Source organism: Lucilia sericata, unplaced genomic scaffold (assembly GCF_015586225.1).
Source record: "Lucilia sericata isolate MDLA Ls3-8-SP2 unplaced genomic scaffold, ASM1558622v1 Contig001120F_arrow, whole genome shotgun sequence".
NCBI classification, from domain to species: Eukaryota; Metazoa; Arthropoda; class Insecta; order Diptera; family Calliphoridae; genus Lucilia; species Lucilia sericata.
In genome coordinates, this window is record NW_023995092.1 from 119,995 (window position 1) to 137,016 (window position 17,022).

The window sequence follows — 17,022 nt, forward strand, 5'->3', positions numbered from 1 at the left end:
GTTTGTTACAATTCCATTATTTTGAAAGTTATTAGGAATTAAATTCAATTGAAAAGGAATGATAAGTTTTTGACAATATCTCATATGTGTAAAACAAAACAGAAAACTGCGGCTACGACTATGCCGGCTTTGCAATTCAAAGGACGGTGGCACGACTTATAAAAATTGACCGGCGGCTAGAAGGCGACTTGATCCGAGTAACTCTGTAGTGCACAAAACGGCCGACCATCAAAGAACATCAATTTTTGCAAAAAATTATTTTTCTAATAAATTTATTTAAAAATACGCCGGAAAATTTATAAAAAACCATGGCTGTACGTTTAACGCAAAGATTGCTCAAGACCCAAACACCATTCCTGTGCAGGGTAAGAAAAACGAAAGAAAAATTTTTAAAACAAATAAAAATTTGAAAGAAAAAAAAAATTACATAATTTGGCGACAGAAAAATAATATCCTGTGATTGTTATATTAATATTTTTATACGCATAATTTTCTGCAGAGCTATCCCCTGTTGGTGACTAAGGAAAAAACTGAAGATGTGGCCCATACCAAATCTGCTTTGCAAAGAAAATTAACTGTAAGTTGTTTTTGTGCAAAATATATTTTTTTTGTTTTAGCAATACGAAATTGTGAGGTTATAAGTATAAACTTTTATTTTCTTGTAAAAAATAAAAGAAAACAGATATTCCTTCAGCTCAATATGGTGGTCGTCATGCTGTAACTATGTTGCCCGGCGGTGGCATTGGTCCCGAACTAATGCATTACATTCGCGATATTTTCGCCTACTGCGGTGCTCCCATTGATTTTGAGGTAATTGACATTGATCCCTCTACTGAGGGCAATGATGATTTGGAATATGCCATCACCTCCATCAAACGTAATGGTGTAGCCATCAAGGGTAACATTGAAACTAAATCTCACAGTCTAACTGAAGTTTCCCGTAATGTGGCCATTCGTAATGAATTGGATTTGTATGTTAATGTTGTGCACTGCAAATCTTTCCCCGGTATTCCTGCTCGCCATAGCAATATCGATATTGTTTTGATTCGTCAAAATACCGATGGTGAGTACGCCATGTTGGAACACGAATCTGTGCCCGGTATTGTTGAGAGCATGAAGGTCGTCACCACCGAAAATGCCGAACGTGTAGCTCGTTATGCTTTTGAATATGCTCGTCAAAATGGTCGCAAGAAGGTGACCACCATACACAAGGCCAATATTATGAAATTATCTGATGGTTTGTTCTTGGATGTTGCCAAAAGAGTGCACAAAGATTATCCCGAATTGGAGCACAACAACATGATTATTGATAACACTTGCATGCAGTTGGTATCTAATCCTCATCAGGTGGGTGAAATAGATTAAATTTTGAAGAATTTTAAATTTTGTAAAGCTATATTTTTTATATATTCCTTTAGTTCGATGTCATGAACATGACCAATTTGTATGGTACCATTGTTTCTAATGTCATTTGCGGTTTGATTGGTGGTGCTGGTCTTTTGTCTGGCCGTAACTACGGTGATCATGTTTGTATTTTGTTATTTTATTATAATTTTTACATAGAATTTATTTTTTAACTGTTTTTGTTGTTGCTTTTATACTTTTTAAGTATGCCATTTTTGAACCTGGTACTCGTAATACTGGTACTGCCATTGCCGGCAAAAATATTGCCAATCCTGTTGCCATGATTAATGCCAGTGTTGATATGTTGAATCATTTGGGCCATAAGGAACATGCCCGTGTTATTCAGGAAGCCACCTATGAGACCATTGTCGATAGGGGTATTAGAACTCCAGGTAAGTTTTAAAAAACTTTTTCAATACAACATTTAATTGCTAAAATAAAAATAACAAAAATAATTATAAAACTAGGGTATAGACTATACTATAAACTAGACTATAAATTATACTATAAACTAGACTACAGACTTGACTATAGACTAGACTATAGACTAGACTATAGACTAGACTATAGACTAGACTATAGACTAGACTATAGACTAGACTATAGACTATAGACTAGACTATAGACTAGACAATAGACTAGACTATAGACTAGACTATAGACTAGACTATAGACTAGACTAGACTAGACTAGACTATAGACTAGACTATAGACTAGACTATAGACTAGACTATAGACTAGACTATAGACTAGACTATAGACTAGACTATAGACTAGACTATAGACTAGACTATAGACTAGACTATAGACTAGACTATAGACTAGACTATAGACTAGACTATAGACTAGACTATAGACTAGACTATAGACTAGACTATAGACTAGACTATAGACTAGACTATAGACTAGACTATAGACTAGACTGTAGACTAGACTATAGACTAGACTATAGACTAGACTATAGACTAGACTATAGACTAGACTATAGACTAGACTATAGACTAGACTATAGACTAGACTATAGACTAGACTATAGACTAGACTATAGACTAGACTATAGACTAGACTATAGACTAGACTATAGACTAGACTATAGACTAGACTATAGACTAGACTATAGACTAGACTATAGACTAGACTATAGACTAGACTATAGACTAGACTATAGACTAGACTATAGACTAGACTATAGACTAGACTATAGACTAGACTATAGACTAGACTATAGACTAGACTATAGACTAGACTATAGACTAGACTATAGACTAGACTATAGACTAGACTATAGACTAGACTATAGACTAGACTATAGACTAGACTATAGACTAGACTATAGACTAGACTATAGACTAGACTATAGACTAGACTATAGACTAGACTATAGACTAGACTATAGACTAGACTATAGACTAGACTATAGACTAGACTATAGACTAGACTATAGACTAGACTATAGACTAGACTATAGACTAGACTATAGACTAGACTATAGACTAGACTATAGACTAGACTATAGACTAGACTATAGACTAGACTATAGACTAGACTATAGACTAGACTATAGACTAGACTAGACTAGACTAGACTAGACTAGACTATAGACTAGACTATAGACTAGACTAGACTAGACTATAGACTAGACTATAGACTAGACTATAGACTAGACTATAGACTAGACTAGACTATAGACTAGACTATAGACTAGACTATAGACTAGACTATAGACTAGACTATAGATTAGACTATAGACTAGACTATAGATTAGACTATAGACTAGACTATAGACAATACTTGACTATAAACTAGACATAGTTGTTTATTATAGACTAGACTATAGACTAGTCTACAAACTAGATTTAATTGTTTATTATAATCTAGACTATAGACTAGAATATTGACTTGACGACCATAGACTAGACTATAGATATGACTATAGACTAGACTATATACTTGACTATAGACTAGACTATGGACTTGATTATAGACTAGACTATAGACTAGATTATATAAGACACTATATAGTTTCACAAAAAATGTATATTTTTTCTAAAAACTGTTATTTTTTATATTTCTAGACTTGGGTGGCACCAACTCTAGTACCGATGTGGTTAAGAGTATTTTGGATATTCTCTCTAACAAGCGTGTTAACTGGTAATGTCTCCTTTTTATCTTCTACTACTGCACTTTGTATTACGAATTATTTTATTTGAAATATTATTATTATTTATGTATTTTCCCCTATTTAACCCTCATCCCTCACATCCCTTAAACCCACCCACTTCCTGTTTTATTTTGTTAAAATATTATTATATTATTTACTTTAATTTGCCTGTTATAGTTAGTTTATTTTTCCCCACTTAAACTTATTAAATTGTCGTTTTATTAGCTAAACCATTTTTTTAATTGTTTATTTTTTTTTTCAAGTAAAGTTAATTTATTGTCTTAGTCTTATGTTGTAGATTATTATTTTCTTGTTTTATATGATTTTTATTATTTATATTATAAATTTGTATTATTTATATGTTTATATCCCTTCAGCAAATAATTTTTCTTTTAAAAGTATTTTATGGTTTTATTTATAAAGAAAAAAGTGTTACATTATGTAGGCAATGCTTTAATTAACCTTATGCGTTTATTAATAACTAACAGTTAAATTAAACACAATTTTACTTTAATGTTACTAACTGGAATCTGGAATTAAAACACATACATATTTGGGGTTCTTAGTAATGGTCTGAAATATGTTAATGGTCCATAATTAAAGGGCTTTACTAACAATTGTTTAAGTAATTGTGTTTTATTAGGTGTAATCGTACACTAAATACATCTTTAGCACAAACTCTTAGCAAACACGCACTATGTATTATTTTCTTTGGGTATCCAAGTAGTACAATTGGTTTTTCATATAACACGTATGTAATGGTTATTTTTATTTAATTGTAATTATCATTTTTTGGCTTTTTAAATTTACAATTGGTTTTTTCAAAATTTTTATTTGTATTATTAAAAAAATATTATAAAATTGTCCTTCAAAAAAACGCAAAACTAATAACAATATGTTTCAATTTTCTCTCTTCCCTCCTACCCCTTGTCAACTCATAAAAAAACCCCGCCCCAAAAACAACGGCTTAAATGTGTTCCCCCTTCACGCTACCACCTTGACATTTTTCAAAAAATTATTATGGTGTAATGTAAATGTGTCAAAAAAAATCAAATCAATATCATGGATGGTTTAACATTTTTTAAATGTAATTGGTTCAAAATCAAAAAACAGGCCTCATGGAAACTATTACAGCCAATTTTAAACAGGAAAACTTTTTAAAAAATATATAACATTGTTTTCAGTTTTTAATTTATTTAACCACCAAATATTACAATATTTTACAAACTTTAGTGTTTAAGTAACCCAACATAAAAATACAAATACTAACCTTTGAAAAGCTGGAAAAAATTCCCCTTTATTACTCCTTTACACAACAATCAGCCTTTAAATAAAAACAAATGCTTACATGTGAAGTGAAAATGTTTTAAAACGTTCCTGTGACTGTTTGAAAATAATACCTATGATTGGAAACTTTGTTGAAAACTTCTACCCCCAAAATCCTCTGTTTGTTCTTCTTTCTTTAAATCAAATACAAAAAGGACTTAACTACAATTTATACAGGTAATTTTAACTCCATATGTCTCTTTGTTTTTATAGTCTTTCTTAATTCTAACAAATTTTCATTATATTTTCTTTTTTCCTTTCTTTTTTTACAGATTGCCCTAAACTTTAAACCTATTTCTCTTCGATTTAGCAAAAACTTGCAACTTTAATTAGTTCTTTGTTTCTTTTTTCTAATTTACTATATTCATTATGAGTTTCCAGTCATAATTACAACTATTCTTTACATATTTAGTTTAATAACTTAAATTTAAATTGTATTCTAAACATAAAATATACTCCATCTACTCTATCATACTAAACAAAAAAGTCTTGGGCTTTTTTGCTTTAAATTCAAATGCAATTTTTAATTATACTTTACTTGACTTAAAAAAAAAAAAATCCCTCCTTTTAAAATTTATAATAAATTGTATTATTTGTGATTCTCAATTTATTTTTATGATTTGTTTAATTGTATTATTTTTTTTTTAATTTTTGTTAAAACAATGTCCCCCATTACTTGCTACTTAAACTCTCTTGACCATTATGTATTAAAATTTGTTTTATTTTACAATATATTATTGATATAATCGAATATTTGTTTAGATAGTCAAGTAAATAATTAAATTATTTGAAACCATAGAAAAAAATTTGTTTTATTTCAAAAATTGTTGGGAAATTTGGGAAATGTTTCAAATTTCTAATTTTGACTACGAAAGGCTAGATTTTACAAAAAGGAGCAGTAACAGACATGAAAATTTTAAATTTTAGAATAGTACTAACTTATTACAAAAATAGTACTTTAAAGTACTAAACTAATTTTCAGCTAGACTAGATAGACTATACACTAAATAGACTAGATTATAGACTAGACTTTAGACAGAACTATAGACTAAACTGTAGAATAGACAATACACTAGACTATAGACTAAACTGTAGAATAGACTATACACTAGACTAGACTGTAAACTATACTATAGACTAGATTATAGACTAGACTATAGATTAGATGATAGACTAGACTTTTGAAATGTTTAACTTTTAAACGTATGAGTGTAATTTTTTTCTTTTTTCCTAACCTTTGTGCGGAGGTTATATTGGGTTTGTGCTGATGTTTGTAACGCCCAAAAATATTAGTCCTATACCAACCTTAAAGTATAACAATCGGCGTAGAATCATTTTCTAGATCGATTTAGCCATATCCGTCCATCGATGTACAATTTGTAATCAAACTAGTGTTTGCAATTTTCAAAATAATTTTATGAAATTTGAAATTGCTTAACCGGTCCAATATTTCAACTTTGAGCTCATAACTATGTTTAATATACCAGAATCTCAATAAAAGTCATTACAATTACTTGAGTTAATGACTGTGATGAATTTCGTTTGACCCTAGCGCCATTCGGAAAATTGTTTGAATGTCAATAATAAATATAGTCCCGATGTTTTTTCTATATGGATAATATCTACATCAAATGAAAGGTATTCAAAAGACCTTTAATTTAATATACAACATGTCTAGGAAAAGAACTATGTGCTCGAGTAATCTTGCGCAGTTGTAATCAAATACCTCGAAAAAGGCAGTTTTCTAAATGGAAAGCTGGGAGCGAATTAACGCATATAATTATGATCAATTTTACTCGATCACGTATGGCGTTATTTGGCCCGTTAGATATGGGCGAAGTTTGAGTACAAAATTTGGATTCAGAATCATTTCTTGTATTTCAGTAGCTTATTATATCTAAAATAATAGTTTCTAATTTATTAGTCAAGGTTCTCATACTATAACCAAACTGTCAACTATTCGGAAAACCTAACTGGTCGCAACTTTTAAAATAATAATATCTTTTACTAAACTGTATTGAAGTTCAGCAGAATAGGTATTCCTAATAACATTCAATTTAAATAAACATGAGACCACCGCAAAGATCATAAATAAATGTGTGGTCCCAATATATAAACAGTTTCTAATCATTTTTTTAAAACTAAATCTTCATTAACTTCCAAATTTCGTTTCACTAAACTTTGCATTTTGGGAAAACGAATCTAAATTCCAATATTTAAAAATTTTCAACCCGAAATATTATTTGTTTACTTGAGGTACAACAAATTCGTTAATTCTCCAATGTAAACAATGAAAACAAACACATGTTTGTAGTGTAAATTCTTCAACATCCATGACAATGTTAAACATTTTTTCCACATCAGTTTTAGAACCCTGTAATAACACTTTCTGTAAACATTATCACTTCACTTCATAATAATTAATTTGAACACTGTTTTAAAACGAAATTTGTTTTTAAAATTTTATTTTATTGTAACTTTTTTCCATAAAAAAATACGTCACAAAAAAAAGTTCCTCCATACAGAGCTCCACACAGCAGAAGAATAGAAAACATAGAAAATTATGTTTAATATCCTACAAATATTGATGTTATTGTTTGTTTGATTTAATTAAAAACTAAAGAAAACACACTCGCAACACAGTTGGCGACGAGTCCGTCATCAGAATGCCTTGAGGGAATAAGCACATAAGACAGTGGCACTGTTTAGAAGCGCAACTTTTGGAAGAACCACTTGTTCTTGCCCTCCTTGTAGGATGACTCGAATTTGACACGAGTTTGGAAACGGTGTGTTTTCCTCTTGATGGGATCCTTAAGGTCCTTAGCCGACAACTTATCGAAACCGATTTCGCTGGCGGTGTAACGGGTGGGCATCAAGTGGTTGTAGTTCAATACCTTCAAGAAAGGCTTGATCTTGGACTTCTTCTTCAACTTAGTCTTGCCCATGGACTTGGTTACCTTGCGGGGGTATCTGTCGATACCGGCAACGAGAGCATGACCGAATGGCTTGTCGGGAGTGCCATCATCAACGGTCTTGACAATGATAGCCTTACGGCCGGCGTAACGTCCACTAAGGACAATTACGATTTTGTTTTGTTTCATAATCTTCCTCATCTTGCTGGCTGTTGGTTTATTATTGTTGTTGTTTTAGTTGTTGAACGGGAGTATTAGTTGTTGGTGCCACCAATATGATATAAACAACACGGAACACATAAAATTAAACAGAGAATAAGTTAAATATTAGTTAAATTTTTAACAATTTCGTTGTTCCATTAAATACCAATTAAAAATCAAGTGAATTAGCACTAATTTTCACTTTTATAGTTTAATTTTCTTTGTTTTTAAACCATTTTTTCTACACTTTACAACCATTAACATTCTGTCAAAATGTCTACTACAATTTTTCCATTTTCTTGGTGAATAACTCAATATTATCACAAAATAAATATGCACATTTATAGTTTAATATATGTAGTTTTCGATTTTGCATTATAATTTAATGGATTTTTAAATAATTCACTTGATTTTTTTGGTAAAATATTAAAAAAATTACGAACAGCACTTACAGGTCTTATGGCTGACCGGATATAGAGAAAGAGAAAAGGGTTGACATTTCGCACATTAGTTTGACACATCTTGTCAAAGCTGTGTTTAGTAAGCATAACATAATATAAACAAAAGCTGTTTGCTGTGAAATACCTCATTGAGTTATTAATTCCCTCTGCATGCGTCTGTTATTTGTCATTTTGTTTTAGTTTTTATTCGTGATTTTTATTAATGGCGGTTGTGTTGTGAAAAGTTCATTAATTTCAAGTGTAAAAGTGTAGTTTAAATTGTAAAAAGTACATAAAAGTGTAAATAAATTGTTGGTGTCTAAGTGTGAAATGAAAGTTTTGTGGAAATTTAAAGTTAAAAGTGTTAAATTTGTGTGTAAAGTTGGAGGTAAAATTTGTTGAAGAAAATTTCTAACGGTACTTGTTGCCATTTGTGAGAGCATAATGTGAGAGAGCAATGTTAGCGTCGCGTTTAGTGTTGCCATTGGTTTAAAGGTGGCAGCACTTGTTTTTTAACAATTCAACCGTGTTTTTTATATCCGTTGAGTAATTTAAATGCCCAATTTGAATTTTTTTTTTAGTAAATTTTAAAAGAAATTGAAAATTAATTAAAAAATTAAATGTAAAATTAAATAAAATTAAAAATTTTTTATGAATTTATATACATTTTGAGAAATTTATAAAATTAATAATAAAAGAAGCAGTTTTATTGAACAAGAAGATGTCGATGGCATATTATTCCAGATTATAAGGTAAGATGTTAATAATTGATTTTTATATGAAAATAGTGATAGAGAGAATGTTTCAATAGAGAAAATAGTGAAAATATGTGATTCCTTTAAAAACTGATTTTTAGATATTTTTGATTATTTTTATAAAAAATCAACAGGTGATCATTTGTTTTGCATTAGAAATAAATTTTTATTATTTATTTGTTTGTCTATATGAGTAAATAATGAAAATCAATGTTTAATTTAATTTTTCGTCGATTATAGTTTTTATTAAGAAATCATCCAATTGTTATAAAAATCCTAAACTCTATTCTAAAACTTTAAATAATAATTCTTATAGAGAAAATAAAGAACATCTGTGATTTATTTTATTTTATTAAAACTTCGATTTTGTAAAGAAGTATTTTCTTTTCATTAAAAAGTTATTAGTTAATTATTATATTAATAACATTATTTATTACTTCCAATTAAAGAAAATTGCTTTAAATTTTCCAAAACTCAAAAGTTTCTTGAAATAAAAAGAAAAAGTCTAAACATTAAAATACAAAACTCTTGATTTTTTAAAATTTTTTTCACATCTACTTCACTTACGTTTAATAATCCTTCTTCTTATTACATCTTTCCATTTCCAAACATATTTCCTTAATTTTATCTCTCAAAAGTTTGCCATTATGATTTCTGGGTAATTTCTTTACAAAAAATACACCATAATGTATTCTTTTATGTTGCGCCTCTGTTTTACTTTCCACATATTTCACAACATGCTCCGCTGTTAAAACACTACCCTCTCTCTTAACCACCGCTGCTGCTGCAACATCTTGCTTTACTTCATCGTAAACTCCAAAAACACAAACATCTACCACATCCTCCATTTCAGCAATAATCTCTTCAATATCATTAGGAGAATATTGAAAACCTAAATATTTCATTATGTCCTTGCAACGTCCGGTTAAAAATAAAAAATTGTCCTCGTAGATATAACCCAAATCACCGGTGTGTATGAAACCTTCAGAATCCAAAGTAGCAGCAGTAGCTTCAGCATTATTATAATAACCACACCATTCATAATCATGTCGAACACAGATCTCTCCTATCTCGTTGGGACCCAAACGCTTGCCTGTATCCACCTCCACAATTTTCAACTGGACATTTGGCAAAATTCTACCCACTGATTTGGGTTTATTAGAGTTTAGTCTACCTGCCACACCTCCCGTTTCAGTGCCACCATAACCATAAAATAATAAACCTTGAGTTAAAGCTGAACGCATACGTTCGAGATTTAACTCCGAACAATAGGATCCTGCGGTAAATATCAAATTAATACTTTTCATAGTTTCGCCGGTGTATTCCTTTAAAAGTGAAGCTTGCAACAAATTTGCCGGATTTGTGGAAAGAAAGTTTATTTTATATTTCACTATAAGTTGCAGTAAATATTCGGGTGTAAAAGGTTGTTGGGTAATAATGCGTGTTCCACCCACTAAAACATTGGCCATGAAGGTCAAAAGACCACTAGACCAATCTATGCTGCTGGTGGAAAACATTTTGGTATTGGCATTAGTGAAACTGTAAGGGAAAGAAATATATGAGTTGAAAGAGGATAGTGCATTAGTCTTTAGTAAATATTTACCCAAAATCTGTTATACAGGTACTATTGGGTACACAAACTCCTTTCGGCATACCAGAAGTACCGGATGATACCATTATGACCATAGTTTGTTTGCTGCCATATTTTAGCGGTTCAGCTCTGAAATATATGGTGTAAAAGGGGAAATATATCTTCTTTGGTTTTAGTAGGGATTTCGTAAGGCTTTGTCTTTCGATAATTTCGATTTATTATCAGTTAATCGTATTTCTTTGAGTTGTTTAAATTTTTTTAAAACCCATTCTAATCCGTCACGAATTTTCTACAGATCATGATTTAAAGTAGACAATGATTTGGACTTTCAAATAGTCTTTAAACTAGATTTCAAAATAGACCTAGAAGTAGTCTATAAACTCGACTCTATTTTAGACTCCCAAATGAACAACATTCTTAATATAACACAGAACTGGCAATTAAAGTATACTCTGAAAGATAACATGAACTCAAGTCTGAAAAAAAGAAGAATACCCTGATTTGAACTACATTTGCGGGAAATTGTTAAACTCAAATCGAAAGTCAACATAATTCTAAAATAGACCTAGAAATCGACTCTAAAGTACACACTGATTTGGACTCACAAATAGACTTTGAACTAGATACTAAATAGACCCATAAATAGACTTTAACTTGACTCTAATTTGGACTCATAAATATGACACAGAACTAAAAGGTAAATAAAACTCTGAAAGGGACTTTGAACTCATCTCTGATAAAGATTTTAAAGTAGATCCTTATAAGACTCTGAATTAGATTCTGGACAACATGTTTATGAAATTGTTATGTTCTAACGAAATCTAACTGAGTTTGTTCAAGACCCTAAACTAGATTCTAAAAAAGGCCTAGAAATAGACTTAAAACTAGTCTCTGGTTTGGATTTCTTAATAGTTTTTGAACTAGATTCTAAAATATACTCTAAACATAACTCTGATTTGGACTCATAAATGTGATACAGAACTATAAAGTAAATAAAACTCTGAAAGAGACTTTGAACTCATCTCTGATAAAGATTTTAAAGTAGGTTCTTATAAGACTCTGAATTAGATTCTGGACAACATTTTTATGAAATTGTTGTATTTTAAACGAAATCTAACTGCGTTTGTTCAAGACCCTAAACTAGATTCTAAAATAGGCCTAGAAATAGACTTTAAACTAGACTCTGGTTTGGATTTCTTAATAGTTTTTGAACTAGATTCTAAAATATACTCTAAACATAACTCTGATTTGGACTCATAAATGTGATACAGAACTAGAAGGTAAATAAAACTCTGAAAGAGACTTTGAACTCATCTCTGATAAAGATTTTAAAGTAGATCCTTATAAGACTCTGAATTAGATTCTGGACAACATGTTTATGAAATTGTTATGTTCTAACGAAATCTAACTGAGTTTGTTCAAGACCCTAAACTAGATTCTAAAAAAGGCCTAGAAATAGACTTAAAACTAGTCTCTGGTTTGGATTTCTTAATAGTTTTTGAACTAGATTCTAGTTCTAGACTCTGGTTTGGATTTCTTAATAGTTTTTGAACTAGATTCTAAAATATACTCTAAACATAACACTGATTTGGACTCATAAATGTGATACAGAACTAGAAAGTAAATAAAACTCTGAAAGAGACTTTGAACTCATCTCTGATAAAGATTTTAAAGTAGGTTCTTATAAGACTCTGAATTAGATTCTGGACAACATTTTTATGAAATTGTTGTATTTTAAACGAAATCTAACTGCGTTTGTTCAAGACCCTAAACTAGATTCTAAAATAGGCCTAGAAATAGACTTTAAACTAGACTCTGGTTTGGATTTCTTAATAGTTTTTGAACTAGATTCTAAAATATACTCTAAACATAACTCTGATTTGGACTCATAAATGTGATACCGAACTAGAAAGTAAATAAAATTCTGAAAGAGACTTTGAACTCATCTCTGATAAAGATTTTAAAGTAGGTTCTTATAAGACTCTGAATTAGATTCCGGACAACATTTTTATGAAATTGTTGTATTTTAAACGAAATCCAACTGACTTTGATCGAGACCCTGAACTAGATTCTAAAATAGGCCTAGAAATAGACTTAAAACTAGTCTCTGGTTCGGACTTCTTAATAGTTTTTGAACTAGATTCTAAAACTCAGAAATTGATTATGAAATATACTGTCAACATGGTACAGAACTGGAAAGTAAAGAAAACTTTGAACTCATGTCTGATAAAGACTTTGGGGCCTGATTTGCACTCTGAAAATTTTCTGAACTACACTTTTAAAAATGGTTATATGTATATTTATAATTTATTTATTTATATAGTTAAGCTATCGCTTAATATTAGAAAAGGTCAGGCAATCTATGAGTCAAATATTTTATAGAATTTTTTGCATAACTGATAACAACTTACCAAAAAAAAAAAAAACAATATAAAAATTCTATAAATATTTAAAAATATTGTACTTACTGATACAATTCCTCCTCATACCCTAACGACCGCTGCAATAAATCTTCTATTTGTGGCACATTTTCCAAATGATTGCACAGAGTATATATTAAGGGTTTGAAATTTTCACAAGCTGCTTTAACTTTTTCATATTGTAAACCATCACAGAATATAATTTTGGGACGACTAAACTCATAAAGATTACGAATAACAGCTAAAAATGTAATCACATTCATTAAATTATAAAAATTATTTAAAATTTATTTACAAACCCGTTTCCCATTTACAATTAATGGCCTGAAAAGGTGTACCATTAAACCATGAAGCCAAAGCCACTGGCATAACATAGGTAGTATCGGGTGCTAAAATTCCCACCACATCATCGGCGGTTAATGCAAGACTTCTAAAATATTCAGCTATTTTAATGGCTACTTTTAGGGCTGAGCCATAGGTCATTGTGGCTTTTTCACTATCAGAAATTTGCATTATATCTTGAGGATTTTTGGAGCGCAATAGTTCTAAGGCCTTTGCTCCAGCAGAAATATTTTCATTGCAAAGTTTAGGTTTATTCAAACCCTTCCAGAGTTTTTGTTCTTGGTGGTAAGTGGTGATAAAGTCTGCCATGTTTTTCTAAGCAAATTTGTTTTTGTTTTTTGTTATTATTTTGTTTGAGATCGTGCGTAGTTGTGTGTTTATTTGTTTAGAGACTTTGTTAAACTAAATAAATGTTTATTGCAAAATACTTTTTTTTACTTTCGATAAAGTTATCTTTTTATTAAAAACAAAACAAAACAAAACAAAACAAAACAATAAGATATTCCAAAGGGGTGCCACAGCTTAATGTGAATGAATTTTGAATATTTATTTTTCCTCCAAAACGAAATTTATGGCCAATAAAATTAAATTTCTATAATTTCGTTAAAACACGTTTAAATCGAAAACTAAGCTTATTTTGTGATCACCCATATTTCCCTACAAAAATCGATTTTTTGGTCAAAAACTTAAGGAAAACTAAAATCGCTTATAACTTCGTTAAAACACGTTTAAATCGAAAAATAAGCTTATTTTGTGATCACCCATATTTCCCTTCAAAACTCGATTTTTTGGTCGAAAATCTAAGGAAAATTAAAATCGCTTATAACTTCGTTAATACACGTTTAAATCGAAAACTAAGCTTATTTTGTGATCACCCATATTTCCCTTCAAAAATCGATTTTTTGGTCGAAAACCTAAGGAAAACTAAAATCGCTTATAACTTCGTTAAAACACGTTTAAATCGAAAACTAAGCTTATTTTGTGATCACCCATATTTCCCTTCAAAAATCGATTTTTTTGTCGAAAACCTAAGGAAAACTAAAATCACTTATAACTTCGTTAAAACACGTTTAAATCGAAAAATAAGCTTATTTTGTGATCACCCATATTTCCCTTCAAAAATCGATTTTTTGGTCGATAACTTAAAGAAAACTAAAATCGCTTATAACTTCGTTAAAACACGTTTAAATCGAAAAATAAGCTTATTTTGTGATCACCCATATTTCCATTCCCTTTTTTGGTCGAAAACCTAAGGAAAACTAAAATCGCTTATAACTTCGTTAAAACACGTTTAAATCGAAAAATGAGTTTAATTTGTGATCACCCATAGTTCCCTTCAAAAATCGATTTTTTTTGTCGATAACTTAAGAAAAACTAAAATCGCTTATAACTTCGTTAAAACACGTTTAAATCGAAAACTAAGCTTATTTTGTGATCACCCATATTTCCCTTCAAAAATCGATTTTTGGTCGAAAACCTAAGGAAAACTAAAATCGCTTATAACTTCGTTAAAACACGTTTAAATCGAAAAATGAGTTTAATTTGTGATCACCCATAGTTCCCTTCAAAAATCGATTTTTTTTGTCGATAACTTAAGAAAAACTAAAATCGCTTATAACTTCGTTAAAACACGTTTAAATCGAAAAATAAGCTTATTTTGTGATCACCCATATTTCCCTTCAAAAATCGATTTTTTGGTCGAAAACCTAAGGAAAACTAAAATCGCTTATAACTTCGTTAAAACACGTTTAAATCGAAAAATAAGCTTATTTTGTGATCACCCATATTTCCCTTCAAAACTCGATTTTTTGGTCGAAAACGTAAGGAAAACTAAAATCGCTTATAACTTCGCTAAAACACGTTTAAATCGAAAACTAAGCTTATTTTGTGATCACCCATATTTCCCTTCAAAAATCGATTTTTGGTCGAAAACCTAAGGAAAACTAAAATCGCTTATAACTTCGTTAATACACGTTTAAATCGAAATATAAGTTTATTTTGTGATCACCCATATTTCCCTTCAAAAATCAATTTTTTGGTCGATATCTTAGGGAAACTAAAATCGGTTATAACTTCGTTAAAACACGTTTAAATCGAAAAATAATCTTATTTTGAGACCACCCATATTTCCCTTCAAAAATCGATTTTTTGTTCGATAACTTAAGGAAAACTAAAATCGCTTATAACTTCGTTAAAACACGTTTAAATCGAAAAATAAGCTTATTTTGTGATCACCCATATTTCCCTTCAAAAACCGATTTTTTGGTCGAACACGTAAGGAAAACTAAAATCGCTTATAAATTCGTTAAAACACGTTTAAATCGAAAAATAAGCTTATTTTGTGATCACCCATATTTCCCTTCAAAAATCGATATTTTTGGTCGAAACCCTAAGGAAAACTAAAATCGCTTATAATTTCTTTAAAACACGTTTAAATCGAAAAATAAGCTTATTTTGTGATCACCCATTTTTGCCTTCAAAACTCGATTTTTTGGTCGAAAACGTAAGGAAAACTAAAATCGCTTATAACTTCGTTAAAACACGTTTAAATCGAAAAATAAGCTTATTTTGTGATCAGCCATATTTCCCTTCAAAACTCGATTTTTGGCCCAAAATCTAAGGAAAACTAAAATCGCTTATAACTTCGTTAAAACACGTTTAAATCGAAAAATAAGCTTATTTTGTGATCACCCATATTTCCCTTCAAAACTCGATTTTTGGTCCAAAATCTAAGGAAAACTAAAATCGCTTATAACTTCGTTAATACACGTTTAAATCGAAAAATAAGCTTATTTTGTGATCATCCATATTTCCCTTCACAAATCGATTTTTTGGTTGAAAACCTAAGGAAAACTAAAATCGCATATAACTTCGTTAAAACACGTTTAAATCGAAAAATAAGCTTATTTTGTGATCACCCATATTTCCCTTCAAAACTCGATTTTTTGGTCGAAAACGTAAGGAAAACTAAAATCGCTTATAACTTCGTTGTGATCACCCATATTTCCCTTCAAAAATCTATTATTTGGTCGATAACTTAAGGAAAACTAAAATCGCTTATAACTTCGTTAATACACGTTTAAATCGAAAAATAAGCTTATTTTGTGATCACCCATATTTCCCTTCACAAATCGATTTTTTGGTTGAAAACCTAAGGAAAACTAAAATTGCTTATAACCTCGTTAATACACGTTTAAATCGAAAACTAAGCTTATTTTGTGATCACCCATATTTCCCTCCAAAAACCGAATTTTTGGTCGATAACTTAAGGAAAACTAAAATCGGTTATAACTTCGTTAAAACACGTTTACATCGAAAAATAAGCTTATTTTGTGATCACCCATATTTCCCTTCAAAAATCAATTTTTTGGTCGATAACTGAAGGAAAACTAAAATCGGTTATAACTTCGTTAAAACACGTTTAAATCGAAAAATAAGTTTATTTTGTGATCACCCATATTTCCCTTCAA

The 17,022-nt window shown here is 30.1% G+C and overlaps 3 protein-coding genes across 6 annotated transcripts; 1 reads left to right on the forward strand and 2 right to left on the reverse strand.

Moving 5' to 3' along the window:
- The first annotated feature begins 159 nt into the window (after positions 1 to 159).
- LOC119610116 (isocitrate dehydrogenase [NAD] subunit gamma, mitochondrial) lies at positions 160 to 5,497 on the forward strand. Of its 3 annotated transcripts, XM_037965214.1 has the most exons (8): positions 160 to 365; positions 500 to 577; positions 676 to 1,347; positions 1,419 to 1,526; positions 1,610 to 1,796; positions 3,480 to 3,555; positions 4,679 to 5,068; positions 5,164 to 5,436. In XM_037965214.1, the coding sequence occupies exons 1-7, from the start codon at positions 309 to 311 to the stop codon at positions 4,707 to 4,709; spliced, it is 1,209 nt and encodes a 402-aa protein (XP_037821142.1). In that variant the 5' UTR covers positions 160 to 308; the 3' UTR covers positions 4,710 to 5,068; positions 5,164 to 5,436. The 3 variants fall into 3 exon arrangements, with proteins under 3 accessions (XP_037821142.1, XP_037821144.1, XP_037821143.1); XM_037965216.1 differs by lacking the exon at positions 4,679 to 5,068 and having other exon boundaries at positions 179 to 365; positions 5,164 to 5,497; XM_037965215.1 differs by lacking the exon at positions 5,164 to 5,436 and having other exon boundaries at positions 186 to 365; positions 3,480 to 5,005.
- Positions 5,498 to 7,339: 1,842 nt separating this feature from the next.
- LOC119610118 (60S ribosomal protein L27) lies at positions 7,340 to 8,518 on the reverse strand. 2 transcript variants are annotated; one of them, XM_037965219.1, is made up of 2 exons: positions 8,457 to 8,518; positions 7,340 to 8,012 (listed from the first exon to the last, which is right to left on the reverse strand). In XM_037965219.1, the coding sequence occupies exon 2, from the start codon at positions 8,002 to 8,004 to the stop codon at positions 7,597 to 7,599; it is 408 nt and encodes a 135-aa protein (XP_037821147.1). In that variant the 5' UTR covers positions 8,005 to 8,012; positions 8,457 to 8,518; the 3' UTR covers positions 7,340 to 7,596. The 2 variants fall into 2 exon arrangements, with proteins under 2 accessions (XP_037821147.1, XP_037821148.1); XM_037965220.1 differs by having other exon boundaries at positions 8,448 to 8,466.
- A 1,220-nt stretch (positions 8,519 to 9,738) lies between these two features.
- On the reverse strand, positions 9,739 to 13,936 carry LOC119610120 (4-coumarate--CoA ligase 1-like). The gene is made up of 4 exons (XM_037965222.1): positions 13,510 to 13,936; positions 13,259 to 13,451; positions 10,803 to 10,919; positions 9,739 to 10,738 (listed from the first exon to the last, which is right to left on the reverse strand). Exons 1-4 carry the CDS (start codon positions 13,859 to 13,861, stop codon positions 9,769 to 9,771), a joined length of 1,632 nt encoding a protein of 543 aa, XP_037821150.1. The 5' UTR covers positions 13,862 to 13,936; the 3' UTR covers positions 9,739 to 9,768.
- Between the last annotated feature and the right edge of the window lie 3,086 nt (positions 13,937 to 17,022).

Coding starts and splice junctions, on each gene's coding strand:
- LOC119610116 (XM_037965214.1), top strand. CDS start 309: ATGGCTGTACGTTTAACGCAAAGATTGCTCAAGACCCAAACACCATTC. Junction 366..499: donor AAACACCATTCCTGTGCAGG/GTAAGAAAAACG, acceptor AATTTTCTGCAG/AGCTATCCCCTGTTGGTGAC. Junction 578..675: donor CTTTGCAAAGAAAATTAACT/GTAAGTTGTTTT, acceptor AAAAAATAAAAG/AAAACAGATATTCCTTCAGC.
- LOC119610118 (XM_037965219.1), bottom strand. CDS start 8,004: ATGAGGAAGATTATGAAACAAAACAAAATCGTAATTGTCCTTAGTGGA.
- LOC119610120 (XM_037965222.1), bottom strand. CDS start 13,861: ATGGCAGACTTTATCACCACTTACCACCAAGAACAAAAACTCTGGAAG. Junction 13,452..13,509: donor TAATTGTAAATGGGAAACGG/GTTTGTAAATAA, acceptor TTACATTTTTAG/CTGTTATTCGTAATCTTTAT. Junction 10,739..10,802: donor ACCTGTATAACAGATTTTGG/GTAAATATTTAC, acceptor TTTCCCTTACAG/TTTCACTAATGCCAATACCA.